The sequence below is a fragment of the Lactuca serriola genome, chromosome 5, assembly GCF_051521515.1.
Source record: "Lactuca serriola cultivar US96UC23 chromosome 5, Lser_US96UC23_V15, whole genome shotgun sequence".
In the NCBI taxonomy this organism is placed as follows: domain Eukaryota; kingdom Viridiplantae; phylum Streptophyta; class Magnoliopsida; order Asterales; family Asteraceae; genus Lactuca; species Lactuca serriola.
Window position 1 is genome coordinate 224,025,664 of NC_136412.1, and position 21,767 is coordinate 224,047,430.

At 36.6% G+C, this 21,767-nt stretch overlaps 1 protein-coding gene across 2 annotated transcripts; it reads left to right on the top strand.

Moving 5' to 3' along the window:
- The first annotated feature begins 1,737 nt into the window (after nucleotides 1-1,737).
- On the top strand, nucleotides 1,738-5,410 carry LOC145053650 (putative clathrin assembly protein At5g35200). Of its 2 annotated transcripts, none has more exons than XM_079001724.1 (15): nucleotides 1,738-1,853; nucleotides 2,411-2,519; nucleotides 2,592-2,661; nucleotides 2,756-2,853; nucleotides 2,937-3,078; nucleotides 3,161-3,261; nucleotides 3,350-3,433; nucleotides 3,534-3,584; nucleotides 3,707-3,772; nucleotides 3,858-3,923; nucleotides 4,008-4,088; nucleotides 4,170-4,418; nucleotides 4,483-4,558; nucleotides 4,688-4,788; nucleotides 4,919-5,410. In XM_079001724.1, exons 2-15 carry the CDS (start codon nucleotides 2,421-2,423, stop codon nucleotides 5,225-5,227), a joined length of 1,593 nt encoding a protein of 530 aa, XP_078857850.1. In that variant the 5' UTR covers nucleotides 1,738-1,853; nucleotides 2,411-2,420; the 3' UTR covers nucleotides 5,228-5,410. The 2 variants fall into 2 exon arrangements, with proteins under 2 accessions (XP_078857850.1, XP_078857851.1); XM_079001725.1 differs by having other exon boundaries at nucleotides 2,421-2,519.
- The last annotated feature ends 16,357 nt before the right edge of the window (nucleotides 5,411-21,767 follow it).

Sequence of the window (21,767 nt, forward strand, 5' to 3'; positions counted from 1 at the left end):
TCAGACTCCGATTCCTATGTCCATTATGACCCTCTATGTTGCTGCCATTGAACTTTGACTAAGATAGCCACAGGCTTCTCTATAAAATTCAGGCGATCATCGACCTGAATGTCCTCTAAGGGAACCACAGCCGCCTCATCGGCTGTACATTTCCTCAGCTGGGATACATGGAAGGTATCATGGATCTGACTCAACTCCTCCGGTAGCTCCAACCGGTAAGCTACCTTGCCCACACAGGACAAAACTCGAAAAGGACCAATAAATCTGCGACCCAGCTTGCCACACTTCCTGAAGCGGATAACACCTTCTAGGGTAACACCTTCAGGAGTACAAAATCCCTCACCCAAAACTCTAACTTAGAGCGCCTCCAATCTGCATAACTCTTTTGACGGCTCTACACAGTCAAAAACCTTTGCCGAACTTGTTGTATAAGCTCTGTCGTCTTGAGCACGACTTTCGTGCTCCTCATGACCCTCTACCCTACTTCGCCCCAGCAAATAGGAGTTCGGCACCTCCGACCATAAAGGAGCTCGAACGGGGCATACAGATACTGGCATGATGGTTGTTATTATAAGAGAATTCAGCCAAAGGAAGATAGGAGTCCCAACTCCCACTAAAATCAATAACGCACGCAGCATATCCTCGAGCGTCGGAATCGTCCGCTCGCTCTTCCCATCCGTCTGCGGATGGTACGCGGTGCTAAAATGTAGTCGGGTACCTAACTCCTCATGGAACATCTTCCAAAATCTGGAAGTAAAACGCACATCTTGGTCAGACACAATAGATGTCGGCACCTCATGTCGAGCCACCACCTCACAAACATAAATCTCGGCCAACTTCTCTGTAGAAGGGTTGTTACTTATAGCTAAGAAATGAGCACTCTTCATCAAACGATCCATTATCACCCAAATAATGTCAACGTCCCTCGTAGTCCTCGGTAACTTAGTAATCAAATCCATAGTAATCTATTCCCACTTCCATAAGGGAACCTCCAGAGGCTGCAACTTGCCATGAGGGCGTTGATGTTCCGCTTTGACCTTTCGACAAGTCAAACATCTCTCCACAAACCATGACACATCTCTCTTCATACATGACCACCAATAATTATGCTTTAGATCAAGATACATCTTTGTGGCCCCCGGGTAGATAGAAAACCTCGACCTGTGGGCTTCCTCCATCAAAATCTGTCGGGCCCCACTCATATACGGCACCCATATTCGCCAATGGAGAGTCAAAAACCCTCTACTGTCCATATCGAATGCCGAAACCTGACTGATCACCCGCTCACTCTTACTGTTTTCTTCTTTTATGGCCTCTGTGTGCTTCATTGATGATCTCCAAAACTGGAGTCATCACTGTCATCCTCATACATACATCTCGCATCGGGGTACTCACGACCCTCCGGCTCAAGGCATCGGCCACCACATTAGCCATGTCTGGGTTATACAAGATCTCACAATCGTAGTAGTCCTTCACTACATCCAACCAATGAAATTACCCATTCTGGAATATGTGGTTATTTTGTGGAAAAAAAATTATATTAAAAAAAAATTCCAAAAAAATGTTTAGGTTACTCGATTTCCCTATTTTAAAAGTACATTTTAAGTTTTATTACATTTACATTGAGATAATAAAAAAAATGGATAAACTTTTACCACATGAGGTCATGAAAAAAAGAAATATAATTAATATTATACATACAGAATTACATATGTATATATGACGCCGACGGCCAGCAACTATGAGTTTTTCTGTGTAAAGACTTTTACTCGGTGCGGACACACAAATACGACAGACCCCTCTCCGACTCTCTCTCTCTCTCTCTCTCTCTCTCTCTCTCTCTCACGATTCAGGTCAGTCCATTTCTTCCTTTTGATCCATCTCAGTCCTTGAGCTTTAACAATGGAGCTCATCGTTGATTTTTGTTTGTTCTGTAATTCTGTGGATTCAGTAAAGAGTGTTAGAATCATGAGGCTAGTCACTGGATTTTCAGTTTACTCTTTGACTTTGAATTGAAATTTGAACTCTAGTTCTGTTTCTTCAAAGCTGATACCAGCAAATCCTTTTATATGCTCCTTATTCTCTCCGTTTGTGTCATGATACTGTGTTCGCAACTTTTTTTCCACTTTTTATCTTGTGCATGACCTAGGTTTGAGATTTTACTTGAAATGGAATCCTTTTAAATATGCAATTTCGATGTATAAGTAGAATTTTATTTTATTTCGTATTAATATCTATGTTTCTTACATCCGTATGGAAACTATCTATGTTTGATTTCGATTTCGATCATTTATAATCTCCACTTGAGTGAGCATCTAGATGTTAAAATTCAAGGAAACAATAGGTTTTACTGATGAGTATCACTCGGATTGTTCTGTTCCTACTTTAATGGAACTGCGACATAATGCAGATTGATTTAGATGTCGGGTGGGGGATCTCAAACGAGTTTGAGAAAAGCTCTTGGAGCCATTAAGGACAGCACCACTCTCAATTTGGCCAAAGTCAATAGTGATTATAAGGTAATGAAACATTTTGAATGTTTTTATGTATGATTGTTACTTTAATATCCCCTGTTTGTTTCAATTTTGTAGGAATTGGATGTAAATATTGTTAAGGCCACTAATCATGTTGAGCACCCTGCAAAAGAGAAACACATGCGAGGTGTGTTAACTTTGTTTCTATAAAACTCTCTCTTTGTGGTCTATTAACAGAAGGGAGACCTGATATTTCCCTAATCCTGGATCCATTATTGCAGCTATATTTGCAGCCATCTCTGCTACAAGACCTAGAGCTGATGTTGCATATTGCATCCATGCTCTTGCAAGAAGATTGTCAAAGACACACAATTGGGCAGTATGTATCCCTATTCCCTACCCTATTATTGAATCTCTTTAGTTTAACTAACATTTCTCATAGAAAGCTTCATCTTTTTTCAGGTTGCTTTGAAAACTCTAATTATTATTCACCGAGCCTTAAGGGAGGTAGACCCCACATTTCAAGAAGAGCTTCTTAACTATGGAAGGACTAGTAACCATTTGCTCAACTTATCTCACTTCAAAGATGATTCTAGTCCAAATGGTACCTTACCTTAACTAAGCTGTATATATAATAGAACTGATCAATTAATGTTTAATGGAATTTATGTTGACTTTTTGACCAGCATGGGATTATTCTTCCTGGGTTCGGACTTATGCTTTGTTTTTGGAGGAGAGACTGGAGTGTTTCCGTGTCTTAAAGTATGATGTTGAAACAGAACGTCTTGTAAGATAATAATTTATCAAGTTATCATTTGATTAAACACCAATTTTTATAAAAGTTAAATAACTCTTGCTTACGAATTTTGATCCAGAGAACAAGAGATTTAGATACTCCAGAGTTGCTTCAACAATTACCAGCTTTGCAACAACTTCTATACCGTGTGTTAGGTTGTCAGGTATCATCTATACTTGTCTTTTTTTGGACTAAATGAATTGAAATTATATTTTGCTATTTATTTCATTTAACCCTGGTGAAAATCATTTTCTTCTATGCAGCCACAAGGAGCAGCAGTTGATAACTTTGTGATTCGTTTGGCACTTTCTATGGTTAGTAACATCTATCATGAGAAGGGTATTCATGTCTTTTGTACAATGCACACAAACACAGTACAACCTGATCTGTCATGTCCTGACTCAGGAGTCTGACCATATTTTATTTACTTGATCAGGTGGCTTCCGAAAGTGTCAAAGTATACAAGGCAATTAATGAAGGTTCACTTAATTTGGTTGATAAAGTAAGGTGTTAATTTTGGGTATAAAATTTCAAACTTCATTTTCTGAATAATTAAATATCTAAATTGGTGGAGTTTATGTGAACAGTTTTTTGAGATGCAAAGACATGATGCTCTTAAAGCTTTGGATATATATAGAAGGGCTGGCCAGCAGGTATATTTAGGGCTAAATCCAAGAAACAAACAACAATTTCCAAGTTTTTTTGTAAATTCCTGAAATACCCTTCCTTGTTTCCAGGCAGAGAGATTGTCTGAGTTTTATGAAATATGTAAAAGTCTTGACATGGGACGTGGTGAGACGTTTATTAAGATTGAACAGGTATGATTTACCTTCTTGTATAACAAGTTTTTAATTTTTTTTTTTTTTTAATTTCCATTTTTTTTATTCATGATTGTGAAGCCACCATCATCATTCACACAAGCTATGGAAGAATTTGTAAAAGAAGCTCCTCGTGCTTCATCAGTTGACAGAAAACCAAAAGGAATTCTCGCCATAGAACACAAAAAAGTGGCGGAAGCGGAGGTGGAGGTGGAGGTTCTGGCCAAACTGCCGCCATCACCGCCAGCAGAACCACTACCGGAGCCTGAGCCTGAACCAAAGCCAGTTAAAGTGGAAGCTCATGTTGCTGAAGCAACACTGGATTTACTGGTAATTTGGTTAATAATTGGTATTAAAGTGGAGTATATTTTATTTTTGATTTTTTTTTTTGTAGGGTCTGAATGATACTCTTCAAGAAGTCTCTGAATTAGACCAGAAGAATGCTATGGCTTTAGCTATTGTTCCAATGTGTAAGTAATTTGATACTCGACTGAATAAACCATCTGAACGAGACTAAATGACCATTTTACCCTCTTACATTCCAAAAAACAAAAAACAAATATCCAAATATTCATTACTAATCATATATAGTATTGCAGCTGATGAACAAGGGTGTGGTGCTCCAATTTCATTTAATGGAAGTGCAGGATGGGAATTAGCCCTTGTAACTAACGAAACCACTGCATCTTCAATCAAACTGGTATGAATATCCATGACTTTATATTTTAAAACACTTATATATATATATATATATATATATATATATATATATATATATATATATATATATATATATATATAATTAAATTACGCTGTTTTGATAAAATTAGGGTGGAGGGCTGGATAAACTTACACTTGACAGCCTGTACGATGATGCAATGAGAAGAAGCAACCAAAACCAGATCCAGACCCCAGCAAGTTACAACCCGTGGGGCCCACAAGGTTCCATGATGGCACCACAGACTGGACCGGACCCATTTTATGGTTCGACCATGATGGCTGCACCACACAATGTACAGATGGCAGCCATGGCTCAGCAACAACAAATGATGATGCCACAACACGGTTCAAACCCGTTTGGGAACCCGTATCCCTGCAACCCGGTTCGACCCTATGATCAATATAATGGGCTTATTTAGAATTAGTTATTATTTTTACAGAAAAAGGAGTTGGAAGTGTAGGTGATTGATATATATATATCTTGGTATACACAGACTATACTGTAGAATCGAATAGATATCTTTTAAGGTTGAAGAATATTGGTTTCTATTATGTACTTGATTTACATTTCACATGATAGAACTAGAAAGATTTGTTTTTCTTTTGTAGATTCTTGTATAAAATGTATAACGATTGGGTGGTGTACTGTGGGACATGTATCGGACTACAACTATTCGGACTACAACTATGTGACTGCCTTCCTCATTAATCATCAACGATTATATATACAGCAATTATCCTACCACCAGATAAGGATAAGGATAGACTGATTCGAAATACATTCAAATACAACTGTAATCCTAATCTGATATGATAGCTATCGTTAATACTCCCCCGTAGTCGTAGCGGGATGCGAAGATTAGATCTGAAATCTAGAAACAACTAACGAGGAAGGCCTTTGGTGAAGATATCAGTGTACTGATAAGCAGACGGTACATGAAGAACATGAACATATCAGAGTGCTACCTTTTCTCGAACAAAATGAATGTCAAGTTCGATGTGCTTGGTACGTTAATGTTGAACGGGATTACCAGAAAGGCAGACCGTAGAAACGTTGCCGCAATAAACAAGTGAAGCACGTAGGAGTGGGACATGAAGTTCACAAAGAAGGTTACGGAGCCAACATGTTTCGGCAACTACATTTGCGACTGCACAATATTCTGCTTCGGTACTGGAGCGAGATCATGTAGGTTGTCAGCGGACCATGATATAAGGTTATCCCCGAGAAAAAACACAATAACCAGATGTGGATCGTCGAGTATTAGGGCAACCAGCCCAGTGAGCATCTGTGTAAGTGATAAGTTGAGTCGGTCGGGACGAATAAAGACGCAAACTAAGAATACGTTTGAGAGCATTAAAATGAGGAACTCGTGGTGCATGCGTGAAAAGACACACCTATTGAACCGCATAGGAGATGTCAGGCCTTGTAAACGTAAGGTATTGAAGTGCACCAGCTAAACTTCGATACAAAGAGGGGTCATCAACCGGATCACCAATCATGAGGCTAAGTTTGGAATGAGTATCAACCGGAGTGGTCAGTGACGGAGCTTGAAGTTATGATTTGGGGGGCCCGAAAATAAAGTACGTATAAAGATTGAAGAACAAGGGGGCCAAAGTCAAATTTTATAGTTTTGGGCATAATATGTAACATTTTCAATACTTATGGACTATATATATAAAAAAAAAATAGGGGGGGGGGGGGACAGCCCCCCTGGCCCTATAAATGCTCATTCCATGGGAGTGGTAACATAGCTCGCTTGATAATTTCTTTTGTGTACTTGCGTTAGTGAAGGAACATGTGATTTTTAGTGCGAGTAACATGAATGCCAAGGAAGTATGTAAGTGGACCCAAGTCGGTCATTTCAAATTCCTGAGTAAGCTTCCGGATGAGTTTGTTCTTAAGGTGGGTGGAGGAAGTGGTGAGAACAATATCATCCACATAGAGTAACAGGTAGGCCTAACTAGAACCATTGGTGTAAATGAACAACGATGAATCACATTTACTACACGTAAAACCAAGTTGCAAGAGATATGTAGCAAACCGTTGGTATCAGGCCCTAGGAGCTTGCTTAAGTCCATATAAAGACTTACGTAACCTGCACACATAGTTAGGATAAGAAGGATGATGAAAACCGAGGGACTGGTGCATAAATACTGTTTCGTTTAGAGAGCCATGTAAAAAAGCATTTTTGATGTCCAGTTGATGTAACTCCCAATTACGAGTGAGTGCCAAGCTAAGTACCGTGCGAATTGTTGCAGGTTTAACCACAGGACTAAAAGTTTCATGACAATCAACCCCGAATTCTTGAGATTTCCCATTAACAACTAATCTCGCTTTGTATCGTTCAAGAGATCCATCTGAACGATATTTATGTCGAAACAGCCAATGACATCGTATAATATTTGCATCTTGTGGTTTAGGGACAAGTTCCCAAGTATTCTATTTAAGTAAAGCATTATATTCAGTAAGCATGACATCTTTCCAATTTTTGTCAAGTAGAGCAAGTTTTGGGTTTGTAGGAATGGGAGAAATGTCATGAGTATGGAAGGAGTATCTGGGGTTAGGTTTAAAAATACCACTCTTGGCTCTTGTTTGCATAGTATGAGCTGTAAGAGGGGAAGATGGGGGTGTGAGGAAATCGGATGGAGGAGAAACAACCATTTGGGGATTGGTAGGAAGGTTAGAGATATCCGATGATGGGCTTAAGTGATGGGATGGTAGTTATGTGGAGTGGGTTGGTAGATTACTAGCATCGGAGGTAGCGGTGGGAGGAGCACGTTGGAGGTGACATCGACGGGTGTGATAGTTGTGTTGGTGGGATTAGGATTTTGAAGGGATCGTTGGTAATGAGTGAGATAGGGGAGGGTTCAGCAGGTTCAAGAAACGTATACGAGTGATTGCGGTATGGAGATAAATTGGAATAGGGAAAAATATTTTCTTTGAAGATGACATGTTGGGATATAATAGGTATGGATGAGTTTAGAGGTAAGCATATGTATCCACGATGATTGGAGGGATAACCAAGAAAGACACAGGGAGTGCTACGAGGGTCAAGCTTGTGTTTTGTTGTGGAGGTGAGGTTAGGGTAACATAAGAAACCGAAGGTGCGGAGGTAAGAGAAGGAAGGCTTTCGAACATAACTAATTTCAATGGGAGTGAAATTTTGGATGGTAGTAGTGGGTGTATTTAAAAGATAGGTAGATACATCAAGTGCATAATTCCATAATGATGGTGGAAGTGATGCTTGAAGAAGATGGGTGCGAATCATATTATTTATCGTTTGTATGATTCGTTCTGCATTACCCTTTTGAGAGTATGTATAAGGACACGTAAACCGAAAAGTCGTGCCATGGGTTTTAGCATAGTTGTGAAAAGAAGAATTGTAGAATTCACGGCCATTGTCACATTGGAATGTTTTGATTGGTAATTGGAATTGAGTTTTTATGTAAGTTTGGAATTGTATAAATATAGAATAGACTTGAGACTTGGATTTTAGAGGGAAAGTCCAAATAAAATGTGAGAAATCGTCGAGGAAAACTAGGTAGTATTTGTGTTTGAGTTTACTAGCAATTGGTGATGTCCATAAATCAGCATGTATAATATCAAATGGTTTATATGTAGCAGATGTGGAGGAAGTAAATGGTAATCGAACATGTTTCCCTAAGGAACAAGCATGACAAACATAATCTTTATTAAGTTTAAAGCTAGGAATAAATTGACGATTACATAAGGAATTAAAAACGGAAATATTTGGATGTCCTAAACGATTGTGCCAAGTTGAGGAAGACGCAGTATGAAGGGCGGTTGGTAAAGACTTGATGTTCAAATCATGAGTGATGGGATAGAGGTCGCCCGAGCTATTGCATCGTGTGATGAGCTTCCCGTAATGAGATCCTTCACAGAAAAACCATAAGGGTCAAATTCTATGGCAACAAGATTATCACGAGTGAATTTACGTACGGAAACAAGATTCTTAATTATAGAGGGAACGAGAGACTTATTGATGAGGTTAAAAGGAAAATATGGGGACGGAGAAGAGGTTGTTCCATAACCGGTAATTGGTAATCGATGTCCATTGCCTACATAAATATACTTATGTTTACTTAAAGGAGAATAGTTGAAAATTTTACCCAGAGTCATTAGTGACGTGTGAGGTAGACCCGTATCCATGTACCATAAGCCATTCGGAGGTTGAATATGCATGGTGTGGAACGCACTATCAAGTTCGGTGGGGGTTGTCACTCCCCAAAACCAAGAATGGCGGAAACGTTCTGCGGCGGAGGATGTCATGTAAAGTATCACAACAATGCAAAGTAGTAAACAAACAACAACATTATCCATTGCATTACTAGTATAATTTTAAATACAAGTGTGTTCTTTCATAGAATAACAATATAATGAATATTCAAAATAAAAGACGGGTCTTGACTGCTCCGTCTTCACAAAACCTGGTCATCGTACCTGTCTATTGGTGACTTGAGAATACAAGTTATTTTGAAAGCAAGTATCAGCATAAAGCTGGTGAATTCATAAGTATTTAATGTCATTATTTGTAAATAAAACTTGTAATAAAAGACTTGAAATTGTTTTGAGGAAAAGATTGTATAAGTATGAAAACCCTAGAAAATCCCATATTTCCTACTAGTATAGAAAGTAGTCTTCTATCAAGACCCAAATGAAAATAAGTAAATAGTCTTCTAACGAGACTCGCTAAAAGTAAGTAAGTAGTCTTCTCACGAGACCCGCTGTAAGTAAGTAAGTAAATAGTCTTCTCACGAGACCCGCTGAAAGTAAGTAATAATGTGATTGATAGTCCCCATACTAAAAGCTCTCCTTAGAGGAGATTCTGGGAAACTAACGGTGACTTCCGCAACGAATCGCTAGGTCGAAATCCACATTTATTTTACGTAATTATATATATACCCAAAACTATACCTATAATAGCTTACCAAAAATATATGAACGTATACATTTGCTACCCAAAGGTACTAAACTGACTGATTAGAACCTTTATATCTACATATGTCTACATAATATATAAGTAAGATTTAGACGACCTTCGGACAACTAACCGATACCTTAAGTACACATCCAAACGAGGAAAAGGGAACAAGGCGAGTTAGCAGTTCTAAGTCCTTCAAACATTATTTATATAACTATACATATATAGACATGCTTTTAACAATTGTACTAGGAATAGTAAATAGTCTTCTCCTAACTATACCTATTATAGTTACTAGTAATGTATTAGTATAGACTCATGAATGAACTGACTCTTGTGTGATTCCTTGTACTTGGAATAGTAAGTAGTATCTCCTAACTATACCTATTATAGTTACTAGTAATGTACGTGTATAACCGAAAGTATGCCTTTGCTACCCAAAGGTACTGAACTGACTAATGGAACTTTTATGTCTATATATGTATACATGATATATAACTTAGGACGGCTAGCTCGCTTTAATTCCTTTAAACATTACTTATATAACTATACATGCATTTGACAATATAAAAGTATAAAAGAAGTTTTGTAAAACCTTTGAAAAGTTTAATAAGTAAGAATTGATGACTTGATGTCAGTTTATAAAACGATTTGAAAGTAGTTTGTTTGATAAGACGGTTTTAAGTATAAGAAAAACCTTTGTTTGAAACATAATTGTAACAGAGTTTGAAAGGAAACATACAGTATGTAAGACAGTTTGATAAAGAGTTTTAACAGGTAAAAACGTTTGAGAAAGTCATTTGAAGTAATATGTTTGGTAAAACAGCTAAAAGTGCAGTAAATCCGTTTGTATGTTAGTCATTAATCACATGTGATTGATATGATAACTAGCATGATTCAACTTGTATCCCCCCCTTAAAAGCATTTATAAACATTTAAAAACATTTAAAAGGTTAATTACGGGGTATGAACTCACCTGTTGTGAGTGGATTGTACGGAAGTGTTGGACAAGGTGCTAGGTGTCAAGTGGAGACTTGAACACACACAATGGTCCTAGTTAACATATAATGAAACACATATGTATCTAATTAGTCATTTTAAAACTAATTAACCAAGTTAAGACATCCTAGGACATGGAAACACTTTGATTCAAGTGATATAGGTATCGAAGGGTTACATCTAAGGGTTGTATGGCATGACATTGGAGTTTATGGCCCAAGGACCACTCCTTATGGAGTTTACGCCCCATGGTCATTTCCCCCATGAGTTTATGGCTGTAAAATCATGGTACTAAGTGCCATTTGGTGTTTTGAGGTCTTATAAGTCATGATTGAGCATCCGATGATCAAGTCCAAGCCTTAGGAAAGCATTAGGGGCACAATAAGACTACTTTGTAGAGTTTACGGCCTAAGGACCATATCCTTTTGTGTTTACGGCCGTAAACTCTTATGGGGACTTGTTTTGATTGTTGTTTAAGGTCTTAAACACTTCTAGGAAGGATCAAGGTTGGCATCCAAGGCTTAGGAAGGGACTTGGGTCCATTTAACCACCTTAAGAAGGGTTTACGGCCCAAGAACATCCTTGGCCGTAAACTCCTTTGTTCTTATGATTCTTGATGATTTTCAAGTGTTATCAAGTTCATATTAAGCACACAAGAAGCTAGGGAAAGTGTACTTACAAGATAGAAGCTTGATTGGGTGTTTAAGGTCCAAGAACACTAGTGTGTGTTCTTGGTGTTCTTGAAGAACACTTGATTATCTATCAAATGAAGAGATTTCATGGATGAAATCATTCACAAACACTAGATAATGAAGTAAATCAACTAATTAAGGAAGGAAAACTTACTAAGTTTGAAGATCTAGTGATGATACTTGAGAGGATTTTGATGTTCTAGTTCTTGAAAGTGAGAAAAAGTGATAAATATGACTAAGTGTCATATTTATACCCCTTGGGGTTTACGGCCGTAAACACCATGTTTAGGCCGTAAACTCCAAACTCTTGGAGTTTTGAGACCTTATTGTTGCACAATAAACCTTAGGGCATCCTCTCTCCTATTATCTCTTGAAGTATTAGGCTTTAGAACACTCAAACTGACTCCAAAACTGCTAAAATTTAGAAATTGAGGGTTTGACTTTGATTGAATGCATGGATTGTTATAAGATGGAAATTTCGAGTTGTCACAGGGGTCATGAGTCCTTGGCCATGAGAAGGACCAGAAGTTACGTTAGCCTTCTAGTGGGCTTGTTGTTGTTGCTGATTTCCGAACTGGGCTTGTGGGTATTGTTGAGCAGTGGGTCGTGGACCAAAAAGCCCAATTGTGTTGGATGTCGGGTACGGGCAGGGAGGAGGTGCCCACATTAGTTGCGGATACCAGGAAGCGCCATTCCAATTTGTTTGTTGTTGTTGACCACGACCACCGCGACCTCTTCCTCTGCCTCGAGCGGCGCCACGAGTGCTTCCTCGTCATCCCCTGCCACCGCCGCGATAACCTCGTCTGGTGGAGTCTTTTTCACAAGTAGTGGTCGAATCAGAAATGGTTGAAGCAGTCTGATTTTCAGAACTCTTTGAAATTAGGGCTTGAGAAGAGGAATGATCTTGTTTGTTCTGTTGCGTCTCTTCAAGAAGCAGTTGCGATCGAGCCTTGTTGAAAGGAGGAAGAGGATCCGACTGTTGAATCAAGGTTGCAATGGTGTCAACTCGCCACGGGTCAGGCCAGAAACCAACTATAACACCATTTTTGTTTCAGATACGATGTTGCCGACATTTGCAAGTTGGTCGGAGAGAGTCTTCCGGCGTGCACAGTAATCAGTGACATTGAAGAACGAATCCAATCTAGTTGTGTCGAATTGCTCATCGAGGTAAACTGCTCTCGTTTCCCTATTATCTTGAAAAATTTCCTGCAAGCGGTCCCACAGCTATTGTGCGGTGGCTCCTGGTAGCATGATCGCTTGAAGTAGTTCTAGGGTTATAGTAGAGTAAATCCACTGTTTGATGAGGGCGTCCAGTTGGTTCCATGTGGTATCGTCAATGGAAGGAGATCGAGGAGTTTTTGTACTGATGTGATCAAGAATGTCATTAGCACAGGCAACAATGGTGAAGAGTTCTACCCATGAAGCAAAGCGATCATCAGATTGATCAAGAATTATAGGTATAACGTTTTTTATGTTTGTAACAGCAAAAGCAGGGTGAAAGAACTGTTTGGGGTTTTCTTTGGGTTGGGAAAGTATCTCCTGGTGCAACCATGGTGTCGACTGGTATTTAGAAAGTGGATAAAGAACAAGAGGAAGATGAGTATAATTAAGAAGAATCAAGGCTCTAATACCATAAAGGTAATTCGCTTCACTGCCTTCCTCATTAATCATCAACGATTATGTATACAATAATTATCCTACCACTAGATAAGGATAGACTAATTTGAAATACATTCAAATACGATTGTAATCCTAATCTGATATGATAGTTATCGTTAATAGTTTTTAATAGGGATAATGATTTAAAAGGGTAACCCATTTTTTTTATTTGTACACATTTGATTTAGTAACTGAGTTTTTTTTTGTTCACATTTTCCAATTGAACTTGTTTCAACTGTTCAAAAATCATCTTTATGACCTGCTATAGTAGGTTTTTGGCATATTTGGCAGCTCCAACAATAGTCTTTGACCAAAAATGCTTTTTCCAGTGATATTTTTGGTCATCTTCTCCGGCCACCATTAAAACCGTTCATTGTTCATCATCTTTAACCTTTAAGTCACCATTACAATTTAGACCTTTACCACCACAAACCACAACGCTTCCTTCTTTTTAGATCTTCGATTCCTCCCCTGTTTCAATCTCTCCCATTTCCCTCTCCAACAATCTATTTCTTACCCATTTTCTCTACGAACAATCACCGGAAAAATCATAATCACCGGAGAAGATGATCGGAGTCTCGCTGGAGTTGTCAAATGCGTAGGAAACCAGTTAAACATTCGATAGCAGATCATAAAGATTATTTTTGAACAATTCAAACAAATTCAATGGAAAAATATAGAAAAAAAAACTAATCAACTAAATGTGTACAAATAAGTACTTAGCCTTTTTAATATGTCGATCATCTATATTATATTAATATTTTTTAAATTTTAATAAAAATAAAATAACACAAAAAACATTGATTACCATCATTTAAACTGGACACCGACTACCATTTTTATCTTCTAAAATCACGACCACTAATAAACTGCCAATCAAAATCACCACCATTAATAAACTGCCAAACCTTTACGTCAAGAAATAAATGAATGCTACATTTTAAACAACATTGATAAATAGTTGATTAATTTAATCGATATTTTTTTAAATGGTTAATTTAATCGACCTCTCGAAGAAAAAGAAAAAAAAAAACGAAAGGGGTATATTTTATTTTTCTTTTATATTTTTTATCCGCTTACAATGTCCTTTGCTATTAAATTTGATAAAACATTCTTTCTTGTTTCATTTCACTACTTTAGGTCAAGTATTTCAAAAAATACATAGTTTTCGATGATATGTAAATGTGAACCGAAGGTTGCCGACATCTAATACATCAAAATCGTACATCAATTTGAAAACATCATATTTTTATGGGAAGTAATTCCTTCATTTTGATTTATCAACATCAAATATATATTTTATTTATTTGTAAAGGCATTATATCTTATATTTAGATTAACCAATTTTTTATAGCTAATAACAACTTAATAGAAACATATATTTTATATGGATTAATCAATTTTATATGGATTAATCAAGTTCATAAATTGAAGTTAATTTATCCACATAAGATATAATGTATTTCCGGCTAATAACAAATCATTAAAATATACATTTTATATGAGAAATTAAATATCATCTTACCTTTTGTTTCTACTTTTGTTCCTATCTATTTAAGATGATGACAATTGTACAAATTCAAAATTTCAATCAAATTTAAATTAAATTTATTGACACTTGTCACCATTTAAAATAGGTAGGAGGATATTAGGAACAAAAAGTAGAAGACTATTTAATTTCTCATTTTATATAGATAAATTAGATTATGTAAGGTTGTTGTAGCCAACATAAATAAATTCTTTAATTAAAAAAATGACCATAATAACCAATTTTGTAAACTTTCTACCAAAAAATAAAGAAACAATTGAAAAACAACCAAATAACCATTATTGTCGCAGTCAACCATTTGCGAAAATCTAGATGGCCTTCGAAAAAAGTTTTTTTTCTTCAAATTTTTGAATTTCACCTTTGTGATTGGAGAACATAAATGGTATGATGATTGTTATGAAATTCGTGTAGCTATGAAGTTTTTTTCTTCATAATTTTCACTGAATAGCTTACTTTGAAGCTAAAAAAGTATGATTTTCCGACATCCAAATTGAAAGTTTAATTAGTCTACAGAAATTCATTGTTACAAAGAACATATTGAAAAAAAACAGCTCAAAAAGAATTCGTATTCGGAATTTATAAAGGATCAAAGTTGAGTTGTTTTTCATATTTTTCACCGACTGACCTACTTTGGAGCTAAAAATTATGATTTTCTGACATTCAAATTTGGAGTGTAATATATTAATGGAAAACCCTTCTTACAAAGAACACATTGTAAAAACAAATCAACTTAAATGTAGTTCATATTATAGAGTTATTAGGTTTGAAATTTGCAAAAAAAAAATAAATAAAATAAACCGCAAACAACTACAAAAATCTACAGATTTGCATGTGGTCCGCCTGCGAAAATTATGGTTATTTTTGTATTTTTCATTTTGATGAAAAATTACTATTATGGTCATTTTCTTAAATAAAAAATCACCTTTAATTTTTATAGGATTACAAATCCAAAAGAAATCATATTATATAAATATTAAAGGATTTTGTTATATGTACTCTCCCACTCACATAAATTGTCAAATTATGGGGGATATGCAGACATTATTCTACTTACAAGGGGTACAAAAAAACATTTTAGGGGGTACATATAGAATTTCTTATATTTCTCATATTAAATTGCAATGACATGGAAACAGTTCCATCGACGTACCATTAATGCGTCAAGATGTCTACCCCTTGGGGGACAGTGAAGATCATCGGAAATCAATAAGAATCCAAAGAATACTACAAGGCCTTGATGAAGCCTTCCACAATACCAAGAAAAGCATAACAACTAAAGCAAAGAGCACAAGACATAATAGAAGTTGAAGAACAAAATCTAAAAGAAGTGTCATTAAAACTTGAGGATCTTGACGCTAAAGTACTCATAGGATCTTCAATACCAAAGGAAATCGAGCATGACCTAATAAAGTTCCTAAAGTATAGAAAAAAGATTGTCGTATGGAAACACAAAGATATAACAGGTATAGATAAAAAAAATTATAACTCACAAACTCAATATAAATCCTTTTTTAAGGCCTATAAATCAAAAAAGAATGGAGTTTGCACCCGAGAGAAACCAAATCATCCAAAGGAAGTTGAAAACCTTCTTAAGACAGGAATTGTTAAAGAGGTAAAGTTTCCAAGGTAGTTAGCTAATGTAGTGGTGGTACAAAAGAAGAACAAAAAATGGAGAGTGAGTGTGGACTACATAGATCTTAATAAGGATTTCCCTAAGGATCCTTTGCGTTTGCCACACATTGTGTAACGCCTGTGTTTCTGGGCCTGTCATTAATATTGATATAATGGTCTAGGTTAACCTTTGTAACCCGTTTTGAAATAATAAAAGTGTATTATTTGAGTATTATGTGTTTTGTGCTTAATTGCTTAATTATGTGGTTTGATTAATTAAAAATAAAAATAAGCGTCAAAATTTAAGTGTAAAATAAACTCGTTATCTTTGGATAATGTTGTAGTAGTTGAAACGAGGTTTCCGAATATATATAGAACGCCCAAATCTGACTTCGTATGAGGAAGTTATGATTTATTGAAGTTTCGACTTAGCGGTATGCAGCCCGAAATACTCGATTTGAGATCAAGCGGTTTTTAGCCAAATCAATCTAAACGAGAATCGAAGATCTCGTTGTTGGTATCGAAACGATGAAAAGTTAGGCGAGAACGGACGTCAAACGAAGAAGTTATGAATTTATAACGAAGTTTTTCTGTGCCGGCCTACTAAAGATAATTAATAAAAATAAAGTCAAAATTAGCCGACGGAGTCTAAACGAAAGTTGTAGAACATAGTCTCACCTACGGGTGGATATAAAGAACGTCAAAAACGGAGTTCGTATGAAGAAAATATGAATTTTCAAAGTTTATTAAATAATTAATATTTAAAATTAATTATAAAGTCCGGTATTATCCGAAGGGGAGTCATCGGACTCATCCGAAGTACGCCCAGCGTACAACGAAGCGTAGGGGTGCAAACGAGTCAAGCTACTCGCGAGCTACTCGAGATCGGATCGTTAAAAGCTCGAATCGAAACCGATTTTAAACGAGCCCGAGCCGAGCTCGAGCTTAATATTAAGCTCGTTTATTAAACGAGCTCGAGCTCGAGCCTATGTCACTAAGCTTGATTAGGCTCACGAGCCTAAACGAGCCTTTATATAAAATAATTTATTATTATATTTATATATTAAAATAAAAACATATTTGGGGATTAGGGATTTAGGATATTAGTAAACGAGCTTCTTAACGAGCTCGAGCCGAACTTAAGCTTATTTAGGCAAGTCCGACAAAAAACGAGCTGAGCCCGAGCCCAAGTCGAGCTTGTAGAATTATTTACGAGCTCGAGCTCGAGCCTCGTATAACTTAAACGAGCTCGAGCCGAGCCTAACCAGGCTCGAGCTCGGCTCGGCTCGTTTGCACCCCTAGCGAAGCGTGACGTCCCTCGCACTCGAGTTCTTCGGATGACGCATGTCATGACGATTCGGACGCGTACGCCCCGCGTACTGCTGTACGCCCAGCGTACTCCGAGGCTCCAGCCTCCTATAAATAGGATGCGAGGGCAGCCGGCTCATTTGCTCTTTTTCACTCTTCTCTCTCCCGTTTTGCATCGTTTTGCGTGCCAGAAGTACCCCAAAGCCCCGGTATTATTCCCGAGCCCCGAAGCAAGTTTCGAAGCCCTGAAGATCCCGAGAAGTGCGATTCCCGAGCCGAAGCTCTGCCAGCGAGAAGTTCGATTTTTGTGGAGATCTTCCATATCTGCTGAGGATTACTACTTCTGCAAGCCGTAGTGCTGTCCGATCATCTTCTGATCAAGTGAGTGTGTAGTTACTTTCTTCTAACGCATAATTATGAAGTATTTTATACGAAATACGTGTTATGTGTATAATTTTGTTGTTATGTGTGTGAATGTATATTCACTCTCTTCTATCTCATATATCTGAATTACTTTCTATGAAATATATGTTATGTGGGTGTGCCTCATCTGTTATGTGGAATATATATATTGATTGAACATGCTATACAAGTTTTAAACTATGTATAAAAATATATATTTTTATCTACTAATATGTTGGGTAGAACATGGGTAGATAGTTGGTGTGTAATAAACAGATGAGAGGCCTCGATGTTGTTGTTGTTGATCTAGTTATTCAGCGGAGTATGGATAACGACCACGGACTCTTTCTAGACAGTCCAGTGGAACGCTAGCAGGTTCATAACCTGTAGGTGTTGTGAATGATGTGTTCACCGGTGTACTCTATCCCCCCTCATGGTTGCCTTTAGGACATCTATTGTTGAGGAAACCCCATAGCAGTAATGTCCGTCCCGATGAAAATCCTAGATTAGGTCCCTTGAGATAGATGTTGTTTTAGGGACGTAAAGTGAGGATAACGGGAATGGGTAATCGGGATAGTGATTGGTTGGAGAAATTAAATATAATTTATTTATTGTGGGTTGAAAACCCTATATGCTCACCAGGCTCCCAAGCCTGACCCACTCAGTTTTATTTGTATTACAGGAAGTGGCGCAAGGGCATAAGATGGATGAATCATCGAGTTGTTTTGTTTACAAGTATGTATATGTATATATTTGTTAAATGACTTGTAATGTTATCGTTTATGCTTTATGGTCTGTATCGGAACATGACATCCCGAGTTTTGATTATATAATGAAAATGCATCTCTTGATGAAATGCTTTGATAAATATTATTTTATCATGTTTTGTTTTGGGAACAAATTCCGCAACTCTTTCAAATCAAAAGGATTTACTCTGAAATTATTTTAAAAGCATAAATGAAAATCGGTCTTTTCTGGCCGTGATTTTGGGGATGTCACACATTGACTCTATGATAGATGCCAAAGCAGGCCATAAATTACTAACATTCATGGATGCCTTAACTGGATTCCAAAAAATACAAATAGAACCATCTGATCAAGATACTACCTTCATAACCCCCACAGGTATATACTGTTATATTGTTATGCCCTTCAGTCTAATAAAATACAGGTGCAACGTATCAAAGATTGGTAAATCGAATGTTCAAAGACAAATCAACTTAAATGTAAAAACAAATCAACTTAAATGTAGTTCATATTATAGAGTTATTAGGTTTGAAATTTGCAATATATAAATAAATAAATAAAATAAAACGCAAACAACTACAAAAATCTACATATTTGCATGTGGTCCGCCTATGAAAATTATGGTTATTTTTGTATTTTTCATTTTGATGAAAAAATTGCTATTATGGTCATTTTCTTAAATAAAAAATCACCTTTAATTTTTATAGAATTACAAATCCAAAAGAAATCATATTATATAGATATTAAAGGATCTTGTTATATATACTCTCTCACTCACATAAATTGTTAAATTATGGGGGATATGCAGACATTATTCTACTTACAAGGGGTACAAAAAAAACATTTTAGGGGGTACATATAGAATTTCTCATATTAAATTGTAATGACATGGAAACAGTTCCATCGATGTACCATTAATGCGTCAAGATGCCTACCCCTTGGGGGACAGTGAAGATCATCAGAGATCAATAAGAATCCAAAGAATGCTACAAGACCTTGATGAAGCCTTCCACAATACCAAGAAAAGCATAACAGCTAAAGCAAAGAGCACACGACGTAATAGAAGCTGAAGAACAAGATCCAAAAGAAGTGTCATTAAAACTTGAGGATCTTGACACTAAATTACTCATAGGATCTTCAATACCAAAGTAAATCGAGCATGACCTAATAAAGTTCCTAAAATATAGAATAATGACTGTCGCATGGAAACACGAAGATATGACAGGTATAGATAAAAAAATTATAAATCACAAACTCAATAAATCCTTTTTTGAGGCCTATATGAAGTTTGCACCCAAGAGAAACCAAATCATCCAAGAGGAAGTTGAAAATTTTCTTAAGACAGGAATTGTTAAAGAGGTAAAGTTTCCAAGGTGGTTAGCCAACGTAGTGGTGGTACAAAAGAAGAACAAAAAAGGGAGAGTAAGTGTGGACTACATAGATCTTAATAAGGATTTCCCTAAGGATACTTTGCGTTTGCCACACATTGACTCTATGATAGATGCCAAAGCAAGCCATAAATTACTAACATTCATGAATGCCTCAATTGGATTCCAACAAATACAAATAGAACCATCTGATCAAGAAGATACTGCCTTCATAACCCCCACATGTATATATAGTTATATTGTTGTGCCCTTCAGTCTAAAAAATACAGGTGCAACGTATCAAAGATTGGTAAATTGAATGTTTAAAGACAAACTGGGGGAACCATGGATGTCTACATTGATGACATGGTGGTCAGAGCTGAAGATCACCTCGGGGATCTTGAAGAAGCTTTCGATATATTAGATGAATGCAACATGAAGTTGAACCTGTCCAAATGTCACTTGGGAATGAAGGCAGGAAAATTCCTTGGTTACATGGTTACCAAGAGGGGAATAGAAGCGAGTCTTGTCTAAGGATCTTCGAATAGGGAACCATTTATCCTATATCTTTTAGTATCTTCGAATGATGTAAGTATTGTTCTGGCCAAGGATCTTGACAGTGAACAACATCTTATCTACTATGTAAGTAAAAGTCTCTTGCATCCTGAGACTAGGTATTATCACCTCGAAAAACTAATACTCGCATTAAACAACTTCCACAAAATTAAGACATTATTTCGAAACGCATCCTATACATGTAAGAACTAATTATCCTCTTAAGAATGTTATGAGAAAACTAGAAATGTCAGGAAAGATGGCAAAATGGTCTATGAAGCTAAGAACATATGACATCAAGTATGAACCAAGATCGGCGATAAAGTCATAAGCATTAGCAGACTTTGTGGCTTACTTTAGTGATGATCTATAGCCAGAAGTAGAACTAGAGACCCGACAACTTCTAGAAGTAGAAGATCAAGGAAAATGGACTCTCTTCACAGATGGAGCATCAAACCAAAGGGGAACTGGCCTAGGGATCATACTAAAATCGCCACAAGGAGACATCCTATATATTCCTTAAAAAATAAGAACTATTTGTTTGGTTCCTTCAAAAACAAAAAGTTATTGAGGTAATCAACCAAATCGATAGAAGATAGACATGATAAAGCTTTCAATGACATTTACCTATCTGTTCGGACAAGCCCTAAACTTTTACTTTGGATGATTCTCCGTTCTAGATGTCCAAAATCGAGAAGGACATCCACATCCACAAGGATTTATATCATCAAATATCTTCTTTTGTAGATCTTGAGTTAAACATCAACGGCTGAGAGGAAGAAAAAGAAATAATCATTACAAGAGATCGAACACAGACGTCATTCGTTTTTCTTTTCTTCAAGCCTTAAATCGATATATAAAGGGCAATTCTAATATGTTTATTCCATGTCATTAGATATTAGTCATGTCATTTGCAACTAATTTTATACCTAATAAATATGGTTGACTCTAATGAGAATTAAACGAAAATGTAAGTTCGTTGGGTTTTTTAGACAAAAGGTTAAGTTTATTGAGTTTGGAAGAGACAAAACATGATTGATGTTTTTTGAACGGTTTGAAACTCCGTTGGTCTTACAAGTCATTTTCTCGATATTTAATTCTACGTCATAAGCCATGTCATTTGTTGA